The sequence below is a fragment of the Pyrus communis genome, chromosome 2 (genome assembly GCF_963583255.1).
Source record: "Pyrus communis chromosome 2, drPyrComm1.1, whole genome shotgun sequence".
NCBI classification, from domain to species: Eukaryota; Viridiplantae; Streptophyta; class Magnoliopsida; order Rosales; family Rosaceae; genus Pyrus; species Pyrus communis.
Window position 1 is genome coordinate 8,822,725 of NC_084804.1, and position 22,669 is coordinate 8,845,393.

At 38.9% G+C, this 22,669-nt stretch overlaps 3 protein-coding genes across 5 annotated transcripts; 1 reads left to right on the forward strand and 2 right to left on the reverse strand.

Moving 5' to 3' along the window:
• Positions 1-306: 306 nt before the first annotated feature.
• LOC137726597 (nuclear transcription factor Y subunit C-2-like) lies at positions 307-2,619 on the reverse strand. 2 transcript variants are annotated; one of them, XM_068465533.1, is made up of 4 exons: positions 2,486-2,619; positions 1,825-1,932; positions 1,672-1,777; positions 307-1,533 (listed from the first exon to the last, which is right to left on the reverse strand). In XM_068465533.1, exon 4 carries the CDS (start codon positions 1,478-1,480, stop codon positions 674-676), a length of 807 nt encoding a protein of 268 aa, XP_068321634.1. In that variant the 5' UTR covers positions 1,481-1,533; positions 1,672-1,777; positions 1,825-1,932; positions 2,486-2,619; the 3' UTR covers positions 307-673. The 2 variants fall into 2 exon arrangements, with proteins under 2 accessions (XP_068321634.1, XP_068321635.1); XM_068465534.1 differs by lacking the exons at positions 1,672-1,777; positions 1,825-1,932 and having other exon boundaries at positions 2,486-2,613.
• A 2,185-nt stretch (positions 2,620-4,804) lies between these two features.
• Positions 4,805-6,582, forward strand: LOC137725427 (GRAS family protein RAD1-like). The gene has a single exon (XM_068464097.1). The coding sequence runs from the start codon at positions 4,857-4,859 to the stop codon at positions 6,489-6,491; it is 1,635 nt and encodes a 544-aa protein (XP_068320198.1). The 5' UTR covers positions 4,805-4,856; the 3' UTR covers positions 6,492-6,582.
• A 131-nt stretch (positions 6,583-6,713) lies between these two features.
• Positions 6,714-13,326, reverse strand: LOC137725425 (uncharacterized). 2 transcript variants are annotated; one of them, XM_068464096.1, is made up of 10 exons: positions 13,204-13,323; positions 13,034-13,109; positions 9,357-12,186; positions 9,200-9,280; positions 8,536-8,688; positions 8,220-8,383; positions 7,915-8,062; positions 7,693-7,815; positions 7,276-7,363; positions 6,714-7,151 (listed from the first exon to the last, which is right to left on the reverse strand). In XM_068464096.1, the coding sequence occupies exons 3-10, from the start codon at positions 12,030-12,032 to the stop codon at positions 6,958-6,960; spliced, it is 3,627 nt and encodes a 1,208-aa protein (XP_068320197.1). In that variant the 5' UTR covers positions 12,033-12,186; positions 13,034-13,109; positions 13,204-13,323; the 3' UTR covers positions 6,714-6,957. The 2 variants fall into 2 exon arrangements, with proteins under 2 accessions (XP_068320197.1, XP_068320196.1); XM_068464095.1 differs by having other exon boundaries at positions 13,034-13,326.
• Between the last annotated feature and the right edge of the window lie 9,343 nt (positions 13,327-22,669).

Consider the following 22,669-nt stretch of genomic DNA (forward strand, 5'->3'; position numbering starts at 1 on the left):
CTCAACGATTTTGAAAAAGTAACGACACGTGGCACGACGACATTGGATAAAAATCTTATCGAAATCTATCACAAAAAATTGTCTATTCGAATAATGACACGTGACGCAACGAAAACGATTAAAAATCTTATCCGAAATTACAAATAAAATTATTTTGTATTATTTTATAAAATAAAAAATACTAATATTTTATTACCTATTGCCATGGTTATTTAGTTAGGGATGAAGATGCAAAAAGTAATTACTGTTCATTAGAGATAGTTACTGTTCACCAAAGGGGATTCAATAGGAAGTTGTCCTAGAGGACATTTGATACGCTGGAGCTGCTTTAAAAGTGAGTCGATTTTCAAACTTCTAAAGCTCTCTTGATCTCTTTTGAAACAAACTAGGCCAGATAAGAAACAAGTAACTCCAATCTCTACCGTAGGCGCCAAAGAAGAATGAGAACAAGCCCTAAAAAAAAGCAAAAAGGAACAGGCCGAGATTACACGACAACGTCAAACATCACATCAGTAGCAATACAAGCACATAGACAATACAACCTAACGTTAGTTCACTGCACAATCCACTATGGTGTAGTGTCATATTCGGCAACTAATCCAACCTAAAACTCATCTCTAACGATAAGATGCTATGCCCGGGAACAGATTTGACAGTAGCTTGCCCAGAATCATTAAGTGTCTGCCTGCTGCTGTTGCGCTTCTTGTTGCTGTTGCTGCGGCTGTTGAGGTTGAGACTGAACCCACGGCATGAAGGCCACAGGTGGTCTAGGCTGTTGAGCAGCATACAGTGCTGGTTGATCAACTGGCTTCCCCATGATCATCCCAGAAGCTCCCACTGGATGCTGCGGTGGAACATAATAGTACGGAACATCTGCTGGGGAACCCACCACCGGGAGGGTAGCCTTGGTCACTCCGAGCCCCTCTTCCTTCAACTCATCTCTTGGGATAATATCAACCAAAAAATCAAAGACGTCAGTCCTTGAAATAGCAGCTGCGATATCATTCTTTTGTAATGTCCTCCTTTTGTTCTCCTCTGTCTGAATCCACGAGCGCAAAGTCAGCTCCAATATGAATATTTCACATGCCTTTGCAAACACAACTGGAGCCTCGGCAGATATCATTCGAACATCCTCATCAGCTTTCATTATTTTCTTAATTCTAGCAAGTGGAAGGCTGTGATTCTTGAAGTCGGATGCTTTCTCAATGTCTTGCATTTGGTCGGACCAGAACTCTTGAAGCTGCACCTGTTGGTGGTGGTGAAAGTGCTCTATTTTCTGGTAGACAAGCTGATGTGACGGATCAGGGAAAGTGGTGGGGGCCTGCGATGGGGAAGTGACGGCTACAGCAAGAGTTCCAGAAGCCACTATGGGAGAAGTTTGACAGGACGAAGGAGCATATGATGCCATTTGGCCAGAACTTGCTACGGCACCATCCACAGGCTGCTGCTGTTGCTGTAGTGTTTGTTCCGAGTGATCCATGGTTAACTACGGGAAAGTGTCCTTCTTGTCCTTGCTAGTCCCTAATCATAATGCTGGATAAAAATAACAAAATGAATAAAAGGACATAAGAAAACATAGGACCCTTGCGAGACAAGAACAAAAAAAGCATCGGAAAATAGAAAATGTCAAAAGAACTCTTCTTTTCACCAAAACCAAATTGTTTCAATAACCTCCAAATCCTTTTTGTTGGGGTGGGGGGACTTTTCGATTTGATGAAGGGAAACTCAGACATTCAATAATCTCCGTTTACGCCTCTCCAATAACTAAACGTGAGTTCTGTTTCCATTCATCTATCCACTTAAATAACATGCTTACTACCCTGCCTGGGCAAAAGCTAGTAATTTGAAGCCTAAAATTTTTTCATTTCTCACTTCTTATCGAATCCGCTCTGTTGATTCTACAGTTCCTTCACCAAACAACGCGTCTCGTTTCTGCAGGAAATCATTCTTGCCAAATAATTCTATGATAATTTATGACACATACATGCTTATATTTACATAATCACAAACAATATATACACAAACCCTTGAAGAAAACAAGAATACTAAAACAAAATCAATCACATAAGAATCTAAAAATCAGTCATGCAAAATAAACAGACACTTGCTAACTGCACGCCTTCAAGTTTCTAACAAGTAAAGCTTAAACAATACATTACTATTACAAGTTAAAATTGTATAAACAAACAGTTAAGAGAGGATTAGGGAAGTTTTAATTTCATATTATCCACATTCAAGCTCCTAATGCACTATTTGGTTGCTAAAAAAACTTAAACTCTAGTCCTTTTTTCCCACTGGGTGCTTAATTAAGTGAACCCACTAATTACAACACGATCCAGAACAACACAAACACATAAAGATGGAAAATTTTCCATTTTTCTTGCCTAAACTTTCCCAGCACCCAAACAGAGGATGCAAACAAAATAACAAGCCAGCAGACAATTTCCTCAGAACACCCAAAGAAAAAAGTAAAATTAAAAATTACCCAGTAAAGCTTAGCTGAATCTTCTTCTTGGCAGAAACCCTATGAGAGAGAGAGAAAAATCTAGTGAGCGAGAGTGAGAGGACTAAAAGGGAGGGACAGAGGAAGTTTGAAATGTTTTACAGAGAGAGAGAGAGCGTTATGGGAGAGAGAGAGTTATGGGAGGAAGCATGGATATGTTGACACGTTTCGAACACTAAGTTCTGACTATCGAGGACTTTTTTTCAGAACTGCCACGTTTCGAGTGTTCACTGGAGCTACAGTGGACAGGAATGGTCGCGTATGCGACTGTGACGTATGAGAAAAATGACTGCTTAGATGGTTTATATCGGGTAAGGGGTGTTTCGGTAATAACATTTTTTTTCCAGGTAAGCATGCAGGAGAGGCCGTGGAGCAATTTCATGAGGTCATGTGACTACTTACATGGTCCATCATTTATTACCGATTGACACTAGACAATGTGAACATAGAGAAATTCGGTGTATAACTGTCAGATCACGTGTTAATAGAAACTATCGAACCTACTTGTGTACTCTCATCCTATAAAAGGGTCGAATGCAGCTGCAGTGACAAAAGTAGGTTCTATATTGGGCGTCACAAGCTTAAAAATACATGATTTGAAGCAATTTATGGCTACACTCTATACTTAGCTTAGAGTAGTTGAGGAAAATGATGGGGGACGGACAATGCATCATTTGGTCTATGAACACCAGCCCTACTTCGCCATTGTGTGGCCGATCACGCAATGGCGTTCAAGGGATGTTATTTTTTATCTTATTTTAAAATTTTGGATCAACTGTACGAAATCTCTCAAGCTTTACGTCGATATCTAGTTAGGGTTGTGGCCGGCATGGTTGAGGGAGGGCGAGAGGTGAGTTTGGGAGGGCCAATTGATCCATAAGCCGACAACTGCAAAAGCTACCTAAATGAAAGCTCTCACTTCTTCATAAAAGTCCACATGCTTAGGTAAAGTGGGCAAACAAGAGTGACTTGTATAACACATGTACATCGCTACGATAACATTTCGTATACTCGTATCATATAAGTTCTCTGAATCCACATAATATCAGGATGGTCCCGATCCCCTTCCAAGTTATCCATTTTCTTCTACTCCGAAGTTCCCTCTTTTTCTTCTTTATTTTCACGTATGAATTTTCAATCATAACACGTGAACAACACAAATTGGATGACGTGAAGCATGTGAAGCCGTTGAACTTTACATGTAAGATGACTTGCTTTGATACAAAAGAAAGTTTAAGTTTTACCTTAAAACCAATTGGCATAATAAAGAACAGCTCAGTTCTTTATAAGCGCATAAAATTCATTCTTTTCTCGATGTAAAATTAATTTTCTCAACACAGATGACAAATACATTATATAAAAACTCTTACTTCAACAAGTCCTTGTCAATAAAGCAACCGACAATACAATATGAGCTGCTTAATTAGGGTTGACATTGCCAAATTACTCCAAAACCAAACCGGTTGAAATTGCAAGCAAAACAGAGACTCTGTGTGAGCTGTGAGGCCACCCCTCCTGTGTCTCATTGCTTGTTTTGCCGACCGAGGCCAGAGGGACTAGTGACAAACAACAAATGACACCCAATAAACACTTGTGGGCCCCGCACTATTTGTTGATGTTACCGACTCAAAAGTCCCAATCCGTTTGTCTTTTAAGGCCGTCCGGCTACTTGTATGCAAATTTTGCCACAATTCATTCATTCCTCCAAACCTTTCTACATCTAAGAACAAGAAAAACTTGCTGTTTCCCACCTTATCATGTTCCCTCCGAGGAAGGGTGGGGGAATCCAAATATGATGCATAACCACTAAGCATAATGCTTGTTTGTTTTACCTGGGACGCTGAAATTTATTAGAGTTATGCTAAGGTCAATCGCTCATGCGTGCGTGAGTGATTTCTAATCGCTGATTAAACGCGGTTTCTAAAGTGATTTACAATCAGACATCGCCCACACGCATGACTAGCGCTCAGTTTTCATTAGTGTCTTAAATGTCCAAGCTTATCCCCCTTTCAAGAACTAGTTGCTAATAAACTTGCTAATGAAACAAAAACCTCCCTCTACTTACAAAAGTTAATTATTTTTCACCTTCTATATATGTTAAGAATAAAAATATTAACCTTCAAAATTGAATTAAAAACTAAGCATTAATCTCCCTGGAATAGTTCAATTATTTTGTATTAGAGATGATTGCCCATCGCCTCAAAACAAAGGGAATATTCTAAATCAGCATAGTTAATAAAGGAACCAAACATTGTACACTATGTGAGTAGGGGAACCAGAACCACCTAAGTTCCTAAAAGCATTTATCCTCCTCTTGCTATTCTCTCCCTGCAAACTCCTCCAAAACCTAGCAATGGAAGATTTCAATGCTTGGCTCTCCTTCCCCTTGCAAGAGAACCTCAACCATGATCTCGCCATTCGGAGGTTTTGTCCGGCGCGAGTTGAGCAAGAACAAGGAGGAGGTGGAGGTGGAGGTGGAGAGTGGGATGAAATGCTAAATGAGATTGAGTTTTCTTCATCCTCTCACACCACTAGCACTCCATGCTTGCCTCCTTCAGAGGTTGACGACTTCGTCGATAGCTTCATCAACATGGATCATTGCATTGATGATCATGACATTCAGTCCATGGAGAAACAACAAAGTAGTAGTAGTATTGAGTACTATGATCAAGATGGGATTGAGACATTTTCAATGGCGGATGATCTGTATGGAGATGTTCTGATGATGATGGAGGAAGAAGATGATCATGTGGATATGAGTGGCTTGGCGGAAGATTTTCGGGTTGCAAAAACTGAGATGATGCCTGGGGATGAGGAGGCGAGCCATGGTGTGGACCAAGGGCTTAACTTGGTGCACATGTTGCTCGCTTGCGCCGAGGCTGTTGGCTGCAGGGACACCAAGCTTGCTGACTCATTGCTCGCCCAAATTTGGGCATCTGTGAGCCCTTGGGGCGACTCCTTGCAAAGAGTTTCATACTGCTTTGCAATGGGATTGAAATCAAGGCTTTCGCTTCTTCAAAATGTCAACATAAATGGCACATTCAACAACGATATGATGGATGTTTCAGTGACCTCTAGGGACGACAAGTTGGAAGCTTTTCAACTCCTTAACCAAACAACTCCTTACATCGCTTTCGGTTTCATGGTTGCCAATGAAGCTATATGCCAAGCAGCGCAAGGGAAGGAAGACTTGCACATCATTGATTTGGGAATGGAGCACACTCTTCAGTGGCCTTCTTTGATCAGAACCCTAGCATCGAGACCCGAAGGCCCGCCTAAGAAGCTGCGAATCACGGGACTTGTTGAAGATCACAATCTGTTTGAGCTTGAAGCTGGCATGAGAGCTCTGGCGGAGGAGGCTAGCTCGCTAGGGATACCAACAGAATTTAATTTGATATCGGAGCCGGTGAAACCATCACTCCTAACTAGAGAGAACCTAGACTTGAGAGAAGGGGAAGCATTATTTGTCAATAGCATCATGCACTTGCATAAGTATGTCAAAGAGAGTAGAGGCTCTCTGAAGGCAATTCTTCAAGCTCTGAAGAAATTAGGTCCATCTGTGCTTACATTGGTAGAACAAGATGCAAATCACAACGGGCCATTTTTCCTCGGGAGATTCCTCGAGTCTCTTCACTTTTACTCAGCAATTTTCGACTCACTCGAGGCTAGCCTCCCGCGAAACAGCCCTCAGAGGATGAAGATCGAGAGGCAGCACTTCGCGGACGAAATCAGAAACATTGTTGCTTTTGAGGGATTAAATAGAATTGAGAGGCATGAGAGGGCAGACCAGTGGAGAAGGCAATTAGGGCGAGCCGGGTTTCAAGTGATGGGGTTGAAGTGTACAAGTCAAGCAAGGATGATGCTATCTGTTTATGGCTGTGATGGCTACACTTTGGCTAGTGAGAAGGGTTGTCTCCTCCTCGGGTGGAAAGGCAGGCCGATAATGCTGGCATCGGCATGGCAAGCGCACGGCGTGTCTTCCTCCTAGATTCCTACTTCACCTCCGCTGTCATATCATCGTGGTTGTAGCTGGTCGATTCAGTTAAGCCATTGGCATAGTCGTTTCATTTCATATTCGAAAGTAATAACTAGTGATCAGGAACACGATGCTAGATTTTGATTCCTAAACATTTTCTTACTGATGTTACCTTACCTGGCTGCGTTTTATAGCCAAATTGGTAGAAAATAAATGCATGGATGCATGAACAGCAAAAACCAAACTGTGCATTCTCTTTCAAAAAGCTCAAACAATCCGCTACAAATTCGTGAATTTCGTGGGAATACAGTAAAACAAAAGAAACTGCTCGGAGCCAGTTCCATTCCCGAAATAGTGGAAACCACGGATCTATGCTCCGATCAGGATATCATACACACTATCTTATGTGTTAAGATTGAACGAATAAGATATCGCGTCTAAATCGTGCAAAAACGACACAATTCGAGTGTTCAAATTATCATTTAGGAGCTTTGTGACCCTGTGCTTTAGGTTGGCTAGCCGCTGTAGTCATTACTCGTAAGCATCTGGTGATTTCTGTGAAAGATGGCCTGGCTGCAGGATTAGGGGCCCAACACTGCTCCATAAGCGTTTTCCATTCGGGATCACAATGACTTGGAATGGTGGGTCTCAACGTGTTATTTACAATACCTCCTGAAGGTATTCAAAGTAAAATTCGAAAAAAATTAAATCCGGAGGCAAACATCAGTCTTAAGCAGTGTAACTACATTGACATGCCAGCACAAGCTCAACGAAAGGAACAGAGTAAAACAATTACCTATGATTGCTCCATAGTGCATGTTGGCATATGGCTCCTCGCCAGTAAGAATCTCCCACAAGACAATGCCAAAGGAGAAAACATCAACCTACGACATTTAACCAAGAGTCAGACATGGGAAGGAACGAAGTACGCAAGTGTACCAGGTCATCCGACATTATTCAGACCCCGTGAAAAGAAAAAGGTATTCAACAACAAGAAACAAAACGAAATCATAAGAATAACTTCACTAATCGGACAATTTTAGTCTTCTTTAGTTTTTAAACAGAAAGAGATCCATTATGAAACTTCAATCGTGTTAGACTTCCCTATGTCTAACTGCGATTAATTGGTACACACTTTATCAGTTGTTATCTCTCTACTTCCATCTCCATTGTAAAAGATATAAAATAAATAAAATTTTAAAATAAATCTCACCTTTTCGGAGACCTTCGTGCTGCTACCATTCAGCAACTCTGGGGCCATCCATGGTAATGTTCCCCGTACGCCACCAGAAACCAGGGTATTCCGCTTAATTTTTGAAAGCCCAAAATCACCGACCTAGGAAGCCATACGTATTAGTAGAATATTCAATGTAAGTTGCAAAGAGAGAAAAATAATCATTTTCCTAAATCAGTACAGTAATTTCATAATAATTACCTTGCAAATTGGCCGTGCAGGATCTTTCAGGTTCACAAGTAAGTTGTCACACTTCAAGTCAAAATGCACAATATTCTTTGAGTGTAAATATTCCATTCCAAAAGCTGCATCCATGGCAATTATTAGTCGCTTGCGTCGATCGAGATACCTGCATTTGAAGATTCAAAGAAAGAAGGTGAAAAAGAAACAATTGCTTCCATTCAGAATTAGTGAACTTGAAACAGACGGATGAAAGTATAGCTATGATTATCTGAGAGCAAGAAACAAACTAGAACCATAAAGAACAGTATACAATGAACTATTACCTGTCTTTTCGAAGTAAGACATGCCTAAGAGAACCATCAACCATGTATTCCGTAACAGTAGCAAGTGTTCCCCCTGGTCCATCTTGCACCACACCATAAAATGCCACAACATTTGGATGGTGAAGCTTTGAAAGAATGTCAGCTTCCCGCCAGAACTCTATAGTCTGACAATGGAGTAAGAAATATCATTAAGGCCTTGAACAGTAAAATATTAACGTGTCACAGAAGCAACAAAAATAGGCGATCATATTTCTTCCACTTGCTTCAATAAATGTGAGTTTCATTACAAAATTCAGAGGTGGGAAGGAATGACTACCAATCTCTCTTGCTCTGATGATCTCCCAGTGAAGCAGCTCTTATTTAGCCTCTTAATGGCAACATCACTGCCCCTCCATTTTCCATGGTATACAGTCCCAAAGGTACCAGAACCCAGTTCCTTCAGCTGTTCGAGATCTTCATTCTTTATTAACTATCATGTCCATGAAGAAGAAAGAATCAAACAGAAGTAAAACATAAAGTCTTTACTATCGGACAAAGTAGGTTAACCAAAGCCAAAAATAACAGGTCCTTTGCATTTAATTGCAAGTCTGTTTAGAAGTATACAAGAACAAATAACCAAGTAACTGGGGAACTAACTGCTCTAACAACAATAAAACAACCAAAGACCATTCAGAGTTTTCAAAATTTCCCGGATAAAACATTACACATTAAAAGTTAGGGATGACTCTTTGTGTGTGTGTGATCATGCACCAATACATGCATGGACTCACACACAAATATTATCCAGATTCGAATCCAAAGCCAAGCTCTAAATACACTAAAAAAACGCTTTTCCTACTACAAGCTACACTCGAATGAAGCCAAATTTATTGTTTGCATCTCTTTCGCTATAATCAATCAATTAATTGGTATTTGTTTACCTAAGCAAGTTATTATGAGAAATCATTTGTATCAAGTTATTGAACATGTAAGCATCACACCTGCAAGGTACTGATATCAAAATCTCCCAGAGAAGGATCTAAAGGAGGTAAACCAGCTTTTCTGCTTGCAGACTTCCCATCCTATATCAAAGTAAATGAAACATTGTTAGCAAAGGAGCAATTTGTTAAGAAAAATGAGACCTGATCAAAAGACTACCTCATACTCCAACTCCTGCGCTCTTATGTTTTCCATCATTCCCTCAAATTGCATACTTCCAGTGTCCTTCACTTGGGAATCACCATAATTAGAGTGCAGAGCTGTTGTATTAGCTTTAGCCATTCCAGGCAACTCTGTGCACGTGTCTTCCACAAATTTAGGCTGAGGACCAGCTCCATCTGCTGTTAACGGTGTCGCATGATAAGATCTACCATCCTCATTTCCAATCACAGGCGAAAAACCAAGATCCTGGTCCATAAGAGAAACATCTTTTTTATCTAACCCTTCTTGTGCCAACTTCTGGAAATATGACCAGCGTCTCGGTTCATGATTTTCCATATTTAAGCTCAAACCAGTTCCATCCTTATGCAACAAACCAATATCAGGGGAATCTTCAGAAAGTATTGCCTTGGAGAATATATCTGACAGGAAATCTCTGGGAAATCGTTCTTCAATATCAATAATGATGTCTCCCTGCACTGGGGTAGAAACACCAACTGAAGCTGTTTCTTGAGAAGCATCTTTAGACAACTTCCCTGTCAAAGAAGTGAGCTCTGCATGTCCCATAGTATCAACAGCCCTTGGATACTTGCTGGTGTCCTCTTTCTGATTAACCTCTGAATGATTAGATGCAGATACCTCATGTTGCTTTACAGAAGGTAGCCGACTTACATCTGGAAACTCAGATCCAGCTTCTGCAACTTTATCAACCATATGGTTTGGCAATGCCTGCTTTGCTTCACCATCTACATCTTGAAAAAGCTTTGCATTCATCTGAGAAACGGAATCAGCAAATTCTTTGTACTTTTGAAGTTGGACGAGTCCATCATCAACAGTTTGAGCATCGATAAATGTTGTTGGGGTAGATTGTTCGGTCGGAGGAGCAAGGTTGCCATGTTCCTGTAATTTGTTAACTCCTTCCATGACTGGATCCTGCTGGGTGATATCAGAACGTGAAAGAGTAACAGGAAATGGAGGACCATGAGAATCGTCAGACTTTGTTGATCGATTCAGCAACTCTGCCTGCTCCCTGGGAATTCTTTCTGAGTAGTAGACTCTCTTAGGAAGCACAGGTAGCTCGTGGTAGCCCGAATCAATTCCATTGGACAAATGGTCAGCATAAGCAGGAGCAAATGCATTGCTAGCTGTGAAACTATCCTCAACTTCACTAGATTTATGCACTAGAATTGGGTTCCCTGGATCAATTGACGAAGCAACCTTTTCAGGTTCCTGGTACTTTCTTTCATCTTTTGATGTTTCTTTGACAGCATGATAGTTCATCAAACTTCCATCATATGGCTGTAAAGGAACAGAGTCCTCTACTTCTGAGGGGCGGAGTTTTTCAGGGTCAATCTCTTGCTGCAGTAAACCATCATATTTGGGTTTCACCTGCTTTACTGGCATCTCGAAGTTCTGTTCTCTTGAGCCACTGGATGGCTGGCCTTCAATTGAACCTCCTTGTGGATTTAAAATCCCATGATGAGACACTGAAACAGTTCCTCCAAACGGGGAGTGACTTGAAAGGGCATGGCCATTGTGCAATGGGTACTGCATATTTTGTTCATAATGCATCACGTCCGTATGCTGAAAAGGAGGATAAGCTTCATAGGCATTTGAAGAGTTAGGTAGGATTGGCTCAGAAGATTGAACAGTTCTCAATGAAACAATATTGGCAGTTGAATTCAAAGTGCCTACCCCTACTGAGTTTTTTGCAACCCTACTAGTCTCCTTCTCAATACGTTGTCCATTGAGCTCATCTAAATTATTTGCTAAAGTGCTCGTCAAACCATGTAGAGTCGAATTTTTTCTTGACCCGAGGTCCATTCCATTGACAGCAACTACATACTGAACCTCAGAATCACCATCCGCACTGTGCAGACCAAACTGAGCTTCCTCCAAATCACTCATGGAGAACAAAAACATCCTAAGCTTTTGCGGTCCTTCTTTATCTTCTACTTCATTCCATTCTTCCATCATATTCTGCAGATCCTCATCACAAGATACAGAAACTAAGGCATCAAGTTCCTCTCCAGGAAGCTGATATTTAATTACATGCACTTGGTTATAAATTGATAAAGCCTTATGTATAAGCTCCTGCCAGGAAATGTCCTTTCTAACACGGATAATGCGTGTTTCACCTCCAACATACCTGAGCTTCCCATCGCTTGGTCGGGGTAAGATTTTACCACCAAAGCTACAGAGAACTTTCATTTTCATTGATGAGCTATCAGAGGCTGCATAAGAGGCATATCCACGCATATGACTATTTTCATAGCCTGATAAAGCTCGTGGTACTGATTGAACAGATGCATAGTTATTTCTATCATCATGTAAAGCTGAGCTCTTTCGTTCAAACTGTTTTGGACCCCTTTCAGCATTAGGAAGCATTGAAGCATCTGAACCACACTCAGAGCCTGTATGACTGATTCCTAAAATTCCTTTCAGTTCAACATAATTTGGATCGCCAACAGCATTTGGATGTACAGGAATTCTGGGGTTCACCCGATCAAGCATAAATTGAAGAGCAAACTCCTCTCCGGTCTGTATGGAGTAATTATGTGCAGGTTTAACTTCTGGTATAAGGTCATTAGATCTCATATCAGTATGCATGCTGCCCAGAGGGTCCGGCATGTATGACTGGGATACAGGTTGGTAATCATCCCTCCCAGGTTCCATGGAATTGTATTGGAACTGTGCTGCGTTCTTAATTGTTCAGTCATACCATTGTTTGAATTTCTTCCCTACCTCAACACCAAAATACTGTCAAAACCTCAGGCAATGAATCAACTCCTATGAGATGCCGATACGCTGATTTTTTCAGGGAGAAAAACTGAAACAGAAAACAAGCTTCAATAAGTGCCTGGTTTCTATTGTCCATAAAAATCCAGAAGCTTCAGTATTATTGAAAGAGAAATGCTTCATTTGGTAAAATATGTATATCATAGATCTTCTTTTGCTTAATTTCAATAAGTAATGAAAATATGAGAAAAGTTGCGTCTCCGCATTTTATATCATCCTATAAGAAGTCCTTCTTCCCACCCTATTGAAAATGAGTGTTAAATCCTTTAGGTCAAGCCTAAACACATCCACGCCTAAAATTCTAACCACCTTAGCCAACTAACTTCTTCAAACCCGATAGAACACCCACCTTGTATGCGTGTAGGATTCAGCTACAACCATCTCCAATCATCGGGCACCGTATTTTCTCTATATTATGACTTATTTTTTCAGTCAATGTGAAAAGCCAAAACTAAAGAACTACTTCTGCAAGCTACAATTAACGAAAAACGAAGACGAAGAACAGAATATGATTGTTGAGTTTTAAGCTTGATTATGTATCGCCGCATACGGAAATACCTATCAATAATCATAAACCATTACAAACAGAACAAATAATTAAGAAATCCAACTACTTTATGAAACTTTCCCCCTTTTATGGGTTAATAAAAAAATTCCTTCACCAATTAACAGTCATAAACCAAATAAAGCATGACCTTAATAGCTCACTCCACAGTTCCAGTATAATACATACATACATAAACAACATGAAGCACCTCACAGATCAAAATCCGAAGAAAAAAACCCAGAAAACCAAACTACGATCAGAAAAAACCCAAAAAAGGCAAAGAACTAGGTCAAATTCAAAGCAATAATATGAAATTAAACCCACCAAGTACCTGTTTGATTGCAAGAACAATGCTTTTGTACCCAGAAAGCTCCAAACTTTGAATCTTTTAGGTCCCCCCACCGTTACTGAATCAGAGATAAAGGAGGAGTCTTTGTGACAGCAGCTCAAAAACCAACCACAGTTTCAAAATATGAAAAATAAAAATTAAGAAATTAAAACCTTCACTTTGTTGCTCTTTCTATTCAAAATTTTGGATTTTTTTTATTTTTGGCAACCTCCCTGCAATTTAATAACTGCACATAACTCAAAAGGGGTCTGAAGGATTTGATTTCTCTGTCTTTGTTAAAATCAAGATTTTGTTATTATTTATTGCTTTTATTTGCTTTCATGCCAAGTCAAATGGATGAAGACAATGTTGATGTTCCCGGATTCACCCTATTGGGTTGAGATTTCACGAGAATGCCATGATGGGAAAGGGATGGTTGACTTGACTTGGTAGTAGGCGAGGTTAAGGAGAGCGTTAAGGGTAGCTTAAAAGAATCCCCGTGTATGTTGTGAGCTCTACTTTTTGTGTGAAGGAATTAGCGATTCGTTTTTTTCTCTATTTGACACATGATTTTCGAATTTTGGTGCAAAAGAGATCGTGTTGTGGCGGATCCATAAGGGAGTTAACGTGATCAGTTGATTTTATGACAGTTGGAAAATTGTTGAGGGGCGTCTCCGATGACCCTTTAATTGTACGAGTAGTAATCTACTTTGTACACATAAGATTTTCGACAAAATGTCTAAGTGAGACTTAGCAGCACTTAACAACTTCTTTGTGCGCTCTGCATGGCTCGGCATATGAGTAAAGTCCACCAATTGTCTGACAAAATGGCACACTAAAAAATTTACATGTTGTTTCAGTACAACATTTTTTACACATAATGCACATTATTTTCTTTCTGACCTCCCAATAATTTTTGAGATGGATCACCACTGAAATTAGGGATTCTTTTTCGTTCTTTATGTATTGTGGAAGGATAATTCAAACTTTAGTGCAACAAAGACTGATGTTTTGTTGTGACAAACTGGTTAATGACCAAATGAACATCCACATCGATTCAAGTTTTTTTTCTTTCTATACAAGCAAATAGTGTGACAACCTGTCCCTAATTTTACATTTTGTAAATTTTAAAATGTGAATTTACGAAAATGTCTCTAGAGGCGAAAGCATTGACTTTCGTTTACTAGCGTATAGTGAGACATACGAAGTATTCTTTTAGCGTATTTGTGTAGTACTCAACGATACTAACACATGAGCGCAAGCGGAATTGAATTTGGAGCTAAAACGAAGATTTTACGGAACTCGGAACGATAAAGGCATTTTGGATAATTTTTGCATTGGAGATATTTCTACATTTTTGGACCACACTTGTGCTGACACGTGGCAAGATTCCCCATTTTTCTGGTGGGTTCTTTTTTGTCCCTTGATCTCTCTTTCACTCTCTCTATTTTCTTCTTTCTTTTACTCTCACTCACCTTTACCCCTTCTCCTCCTCTTTTGCCGAGACACACACACCCACACCTCTACACCTACAACCACAGCAAGGCAACACCCCCACCATCATCCCTTTGTAATCCTTGTGAGCCATTAGACCTAGAAATACAAGAAAAGCACCTTGAAAACTATTTCCCTGCGCTGCACAATACCATCACTATGCATCACTATTCTCCAGTGAATTCTGACCATTTCCAGCCAAGGAGCTCAGAAAAAAAAGAAGGAAGGATGGTCACTGCTCATTCTGGAAATTTCCAATCCATGGTTGTTTGGCCACATTCCAGCCATTTTTTCGATCAACTTCGATCTCTGTTGGGCCTCCTAAGGGTATGAATCTTCTCCCTACATTTCTAACTTCAAAATGGTTTTTGAATCATCAAGTTTGGTTAAGAATCGAGATAGAAATTAGCTCTTAAAGTTGGGAAATTTTTTTCTAGATTTATAGAAAATCTGGCCGTGACCATTTGGCCACTTTCAGACCATTTCCCCAGCCAACTCTATCCACTATTTGACTTCAAATTGGTACAAACATGTTCCCCACATTTCTAGTTTCTAGTTGGCTTTTGATCATCGAAATTGGTTGAGAATTAAGCTCGTAATAAGCTCTGAAGGTCGAGGGAAAAATCTGCAAAAATCGTGGTGATGGCGCGTGGTTGCCTGTGCAGCCACTTGTGGTGGCGTGTGCGGCGGCGCTAGGAGGAACTCAATGTCTCTCCTTAGGGTCCTCGATGTGCCGGATCCGAATCCGCCCTCCGTTTTCCGAAATTTGACTGTTTTAAAATAGTTTCTTTATTAGCCGTACTTTGTACAAAAATGCGTTTATATATTAGTACATTACGTATTTACCTAAACAGTTTTGTTTCTAGGTGAAATGCATCGCAAGGATTCTCGATGCTACGAGGCGGGTTCGACTTGGAAACATGATCAATGAGTGGGCATTTGTTTTCATATTCATATTCATATATATATATATATATATATATATATATATATATATATCTTACGGTTTCCAAAAATGTTTTAAATTGATTATGCATAGCATGCCATGATTTAAATGTGATATATTTAAATATTGCATTATGATGAGATTTGTGATTATATCAAATGATCCTATAGAGGCGCAGGTAAGTTCAGGTGAGTTATTATGTGATTGAAATGGTTGCATTATATAAGCACGCATATATTCATTTAGAGTTCATCATTGCTGCACCCCGGTGTTAGTGCTCCCGCCTTAGGCCAGGGCACAGCCTTCATGTGTATGTTCACCTCCCGCACCGCACGCTCGCCTTGGATGTAAGTAGGTGCTAGCCTGTTGTACATACTGCATTAGGCAGTTCCGACTTGTAGGTGACCCGCGATTTATCGCTAGCCATCACGTGATCGTAGCACTAGAGCGTACATATTCACACCTAGCCTGTTGTACAGGTCACGTTAGGTGACTTCGACTCATGTGCTAGCATAGACTGATGAGCAATAGATCCAGTTGTATAGGTCACATTTGGTGACTCCAATTGGCATGCTAGTTAGACTAATTTTACACCTGGCTTATGCTTATTATTGCTTAGATATTGTGGCATGGCATGCTTCTATTTTCACTGCACTCGTGCATTTGTTTTCGTACTTATGTAGTATTATTTTCTAGAAACTATACGGGTTTTACAGTGAGGGGTTATTACTTTCAGAAAAGAGAAATGTGTTTTCTAAAGCTTTGTTTTGCCCACTCACCCTTCTGTTTTCCCCCTTCCAGGTTTTAGTAGCCGAGCTTCCGTATCGACGAGGATTTTTGGCATATCCTAGTATAGCCACCTATGATGGTATAATCATTATCTTAGCTTACTATGTTCTACTTATGCTCTGTAATCACATGTGAAATGGGTTCATTCCCGCTCACAGCGCATTCTTATATTTAGGCACTTTTAGGTTTAAATTTATTCACATTTTCCACATCACTACACTTTATGGCTTCGTCACCTTCCAAGTGTTTGCCAGCACAGCTTGATTCGGAGTCCTAGTGGACATTCCGGGTCAGGGTGTGTCAAATAGCGGGGAATGAAGAATTGAACCTAGGATCTCAGATTGAAGAACTTATATTTTTAACCAACTGAATTACAAACTCTTGCACATGAATCCACATTTAATTTGAAATATTTTAGTCAACTTTCAATTTTTCACAAGTATTACATTCTAGTAACATTTTCTCCAGCGAAAGGTCTTCAATTCAGCTCTCATCAATAACAAATTGGAAACCAATACTTTACACTCTATTTGGATGAGGAAATTTAAGATTACTAAAGAATTTTAAAATGATGGAAATTGAAATGACGGAATTTTATTTTTTAGAATTTATGAATTTTCTTGTTTGATTAACTTAAAAGAACAATAGATTTTGAATACGAAATTTGTTAATTTTAAACTCTTACTCATAGAAATTTGGAAATGACACATATTTACATGAAATTTAAACTTCAGAATTGAAGCTCCTAAATTTGAAGTTTTTTTCCATGCAGAAATTCTAAATTTTTATGTTTATGAATCCAAACAAAAGAATTGATGCATGTCAATTTATAAATTCTGACTTTTATCAAATTTCAAGTCTATGTCTCTCCTCCAAAAGTTAAGAAATTGTTTGCTTATTTTTCTAAATATTTTTGCTAATTCACAAGTAAATCATGTGACGACCCGTCCCAAATTAATATATATTTTATCCTCGAATGTGTGAAAATGACGATTATACCCTCGAGTCGTAGTGACATGAATGTACGTATATGGTTTTAAATTATTTTCCCGTTGACGTAATTAAATCATACTCAATGTCATGAGAATGTTGATGTGATTTAGGGCCGAATTAGGTTCGTAACGAAAATGTTACGAATAAACGATTGTGTAATTGGGCTAAGGAAATGGACCAATCACCATACCTCCTACATTCTTGGGTCCAATTATAATTTTAGGTTTGTTTTGGGGTCAATTGTTAGCCCTAAACATGCAACCCAATTAGGGCTTAAGATCCCTTTTATCTATGCCCAATCCGGACCACACACACACTCTCACACACACGTACATAGCCTCATCCTTTCTCTTGATCTTTCTTTCGTCCGTACAGTCCATACACACACACACACACCCAACCATCTTCATCTTGCACAGATCGAATTAGTGGACGTCACTTTTGAGTTCCTTGCAAGGTCAGGAACCTAACCATACCCTTAGTTTTGTGAAAGAACCTTGGAAACTTGGGAACTCGCGAGCTCCGGCGAGGTGCTCTGCTACTCCATCGTGATCGTGGACGTTTCATGGAGTTTCAGGGCTCAAGTGAGTCTTAAAACAACTTCATATAGATCATAGAGAAGTTTTGGAAGGTTTTGGACGTCTGGATAGGTCAGTTCCTCAAGTTGCAGTTATGACCGGAATATCGAAGGATTTTCTGACTAGTTCCCGTCGGTTTTAGGATTGCAAAGTGGTAATAACATGTTCTACTCTTTTAGGGCTTCAAATCTATGTAAAGTTTGTGAAGTTTGGTTAGGATTTGAGGGAGATATTTAAATTTGAAAATTTTCTAGTTTCTGGTGACGCAGCAACGATTGGCATCGGAATTCGGCGACCACCAGAGAAGGAAGAGGAATATTCCGTCAATTTTGACGGAGTAACGATGTCAGGTAAAGTTAACGAAATATTCTATTATTTAGAGGAATATTCCCTAATGGCATTTAAAATTCCATCTGTGTGCCAGGCAGGTGCATGCGCATGGCCGACGCATGAGGGCGCGTGGGATATTGGAAAATTATTCTAAAAATATGGGGATGCTCGTGGTGTTGAGTAGGCCACAATGATATATTTAAACACCCCAATTGAGCAACGTATGAGAAGTTATTACACGGTTTTAGTTATGTACTTAAAATTAATGTTAAAATAGTGATTTCACATATAGGTGAGACGTTTCCAGAGGATGAGTGCAGTCAGGCGAGACTCGAGGGTTACGATCCAGTTACGTACTAGTGAGTGGGTTTTTTGTTTTCTATATATACGTATATATGCTTTGCGTTTTCCTAGAAATTTATTTTAAATGAAATTACGTTTTAAATACCATGTCAATTGCATTATGCTTTAGAGTATGCATTAGTATAGATATGCATATTGTTGCTTGATGCTGTGGACGCCCAGGTAAGCTTCAGGTGAGTATATATTGATGATAGTGGATGCATTGTTTGTGGTTATACGTAGATGCATTAGAGCTCATTATCCTGCACCTCGATGCTAGTGTTCCCGCCCGTGGCCAGGGCATAGTCATTCATGTGATGTTCACCTCCTGCACAACACGCTCATCGTGGATCCAAGTTTGGTGCACAACCCTGTCGTACAAACCACATTAGGTCGTTTCGACTCATAGGTGACCCGCGATTATTCGCACAACCTTCACATGATCGTAGCACTTGAGCGTAGTTATTTGCACCCAGCCCTATCGTACAAACCACAATAGGTGGTTCCGACTCGTGTGCAAGCATATCTGATGAGCTATAGGTTCAGCCATACATGTCACGTTAGGTGACTCCGGCTGACACATCATTTTACATTGATTTATTTCACTTGGCTACTTATTTCTATACTAGGATACTTAACATGGCATATATTTGATTTTCACTACTCTCGAGCGTGATTTTTATATACGTATGTATTTTTATTTTTTGGGAAACTATACAGGTTTTACGGTGAGGGGTTATTACTTTTGGAAAGAGAAATGGTTTTGAAAAACTTTGTTTTTGCCCACTCACGTTTTCTGTTTTGCGCTCCTCCAGGTTCTAGATAGAAGTGCGTGTTGGTGGCTCATGAGGACTCTACGACAGTTCTGATAGACATCCATCAATGTAGGGTTTTCTTTCATACACTGTAAAATTAGTATTTAGCTTGCTGGACTGCACCTTGGCACCTCCGCTCTGACTATGTGTATCTACACTCTAACACTTCTTCCCACACTTATTTACTTGTCTTGTGTGCATTAGTTAATTGGTTTTTGATTTCTCACATCTTCGTATCACTGTCACTTCCGCATTGTGCACATGACTACGTCATCATCACGTGACGCCCAACATGCCTTGATTTAGGTTGGGGTGTGTCAAATCACGCGATGCTACACGTGACATTAAATTTGCAATTTCTTAGATCACACGCTCTGTGCCAATTTGATGGTCAAGTCTCATAGAAATAAATGATTCATAAGATATCATTCATAAACCATGGTCGGTCTCCTTTACAATAATTTTTTAAGTTCCACATGCCTCCGTAATTTTCTTTATTTTTAAACATTGCAAGAATTATATGACAAAGGAAGCTTCAAATTTGGCAATGGACGGTTGCCTCCATTGCAATTTGATAATTTGAATTTTGAAGAACATGGTCAGTTTGGTCGGTTGCTTAGAATTATGTCATTTTAATGAGCCAAAAATAATGTGACGGTATTCAAATGACATAATTCTAAGAAAATGCAAATAATAATAAGAGAATCCCATAAATAAAAAATAAAAAATTGGAAGAAAACAACAGACGGCTTCCCAATTATTTTTGTGAATTGAATGGTTATGGAGGTTTGATGGTGACAATTCGAGTAAACAATGGCACATATGCTATGCATGCGTTGAATAGTTTAGGGGAGTTCTTGCTGAGAAAAAAGATGTGGAGAAAATGGCGAATTTTAATAACTTATTTGGTAGTTTGACATCTCTTGATTAAATTGTTATTTAATAAAATAAAGGCATAATTAGAAGGAAAAAAAAATGATATTTTTGAAAAAAGCTTGACAATAAGGCTTCTCTTAAATTAAAATTGTAAACTGAATGATGTGGTTGTAGATGATTAAATTAAATTATTACTGAAATGTTGACTAATAACGTTTTGTTTTTTATTGGTGACACGTCATTCAGTTTAAAATTTTGATCTCCCTGGCATATCCATATATGTTTGACACTCGTGATCCTTGGCAAGCAAAATGAAGCATATGCTAAGCCCTTAAATTTAGCACCAGCAATGAGAAGGACTAAAAAATATTAGAATGTAAGCATTCAACTTAAAACAATGAGTAAACTATCGATTGCCCCCTGAACTATCATTTAACATACGATTTCCCCCTGAACTTTTTAATTGGAAAATGAAGGACTTAAAATAATTTTTTTGGTTGATTTGCTCCTGGTTGTTAAATTTTCATTCATTCCATCCAAATTTCTATTAAATAGAAGCATGTGCACAACATGTGAGGGTAGTTCGGTTGCTTCATTCATTAAAATAATTGAAAACCTTAGATTTCTAAAATATAAACCTATGCAAATATGTGTGATTCTGTAGTTTTTGTGTTTGAAGGTTTAGTGAAGTGACGCTTTTGTCCAGAAAGAAGAGTCACGTGGTGTGCACGTGATAAGAGTTAACGTTAATTTGGATGAAATCTACGAAAAACTAATGGTAGGGGGAAATCGGCCAAAAAAATTAGTTTAAGTCCTTAATTTTCCAATTTAAAAGTTCAGAGGGAAATCGAAAGTTAAATGATAGTTCAGGGGCAAATTGACAGTTTAACCTAAAACAATTGGTAAGGAAAAAGAAGCTTAAGATACTTTATCACTTATGCAAATGTTACACAATCACCATCTCAATAATGAAAACTTAAAATAATAATGCTTATTCATACATTGGTAATTAAAAAGGTGACAATCCACAAAATTCTATAAAAGATCTAGCTTTGAATTCTCTAGAATTCTTCAATAGTTACCTCTAACAGACTTTTGAAGTGTAAGAAACTCTTGGTTAAGAATTTCCAGATGTTGTGGCCTCTACAATTAGTGGCTTCCCTAAACGTGAGTCTCTTACAATAGTAGTTGTATTCAAGAATCTCTCTCCAGTATGTATTTGGGCTTCTTTTAGTCTTGATATTTAAGGTCGTTTGAGTCCCTCCTCTCGTTGTTGGACTCCTTTGTATGAGAACATACTGAGCATAAGTTGACCTTGGTTACTTAAGCCTAGGTTTTTCTTTTGGGCCTCTTGGCAACTTAAGATATTTTTTGTTTCCCCCTCTAATTTGCTATTTGTCGCACTTTCTTAGTGGATGATTCCCATGTTAAATAAAGCTTTAATTTTCAATCTATTCAACTTACTGTATTTCAGGTTCAAACTCTCTTTATATTTCGATGTAGAAAAAGAATAAAGGAAAAAAAATACCCACAAGTACCTGAAATCAATGATGAACTCTATCATATCCAAAGTATGTCATTGGTAATTGTACTCAAATTCAACCGTTTGAATGAAGCAGTTAAACAAAAAAATTATACTAGTGAGACCTTGTTGTCATCTGGAACCGGATATTACTGTCTTACCGTTGTAATAATATTTATAAAATACTGACAGCCAAAATCTGAGTGTTAGACTGGGGTGGGGTGGGTTTTTGCTTTTGGGTTGTGGGGGAGGTGGTTGGTGGTGTTTAGATAATAATATAATTTTTCAGTGACGGAAAGTCACACTGATCTGTCTAATTAGGTAATCAAATGAAGTTTAGTTTTCAACTGAGCTTGTAACGCGATTTTATGTCGATTCCAGTTGCTTTCCTTTTTCCGTGTTTCTTCTTTTTCCAAATATCATTTTTGCTACATTGAGATTGGCCCTCATCTGACAGTACACAAAGCCTGGTTCAGCATGGTGTTAGGTAGGTGATTAAGTTTAAAACAAGACCGGTCCAATTTGCTCTCGTTGATGGAAACGCGTAACAAACAAGCTTTTGCATATATATAATAAAGAAGAAAATCTTTGTTAACCTTGTGTGGTTTGGTGCATTGATGCTTCGGTGATAGTACTTCGATCCATGCATTATATTTCATTTAGTAAATCCGCCCTCAATTTCCAAGGTTCATTTACTTTAATGTATTATGTAAGAGAAACTATATATTATGGTGTGAAAAAGTACTTATACGTTGTTTACACTTTATTCTACGAAGAAACCATGTGCCCCACATGCATCCTTTTGACAAATTATAAGCTGGAAAGCTCAACTTGGTTTTAAATATTCTACGAGCCGTTCTATTTGACTGAGGTTTGGATTTGGATACATAGTATATATATATATACACACACACATGCCAGGCCTAATGTTGTTTGTACAGCTTCAGCAGAAAC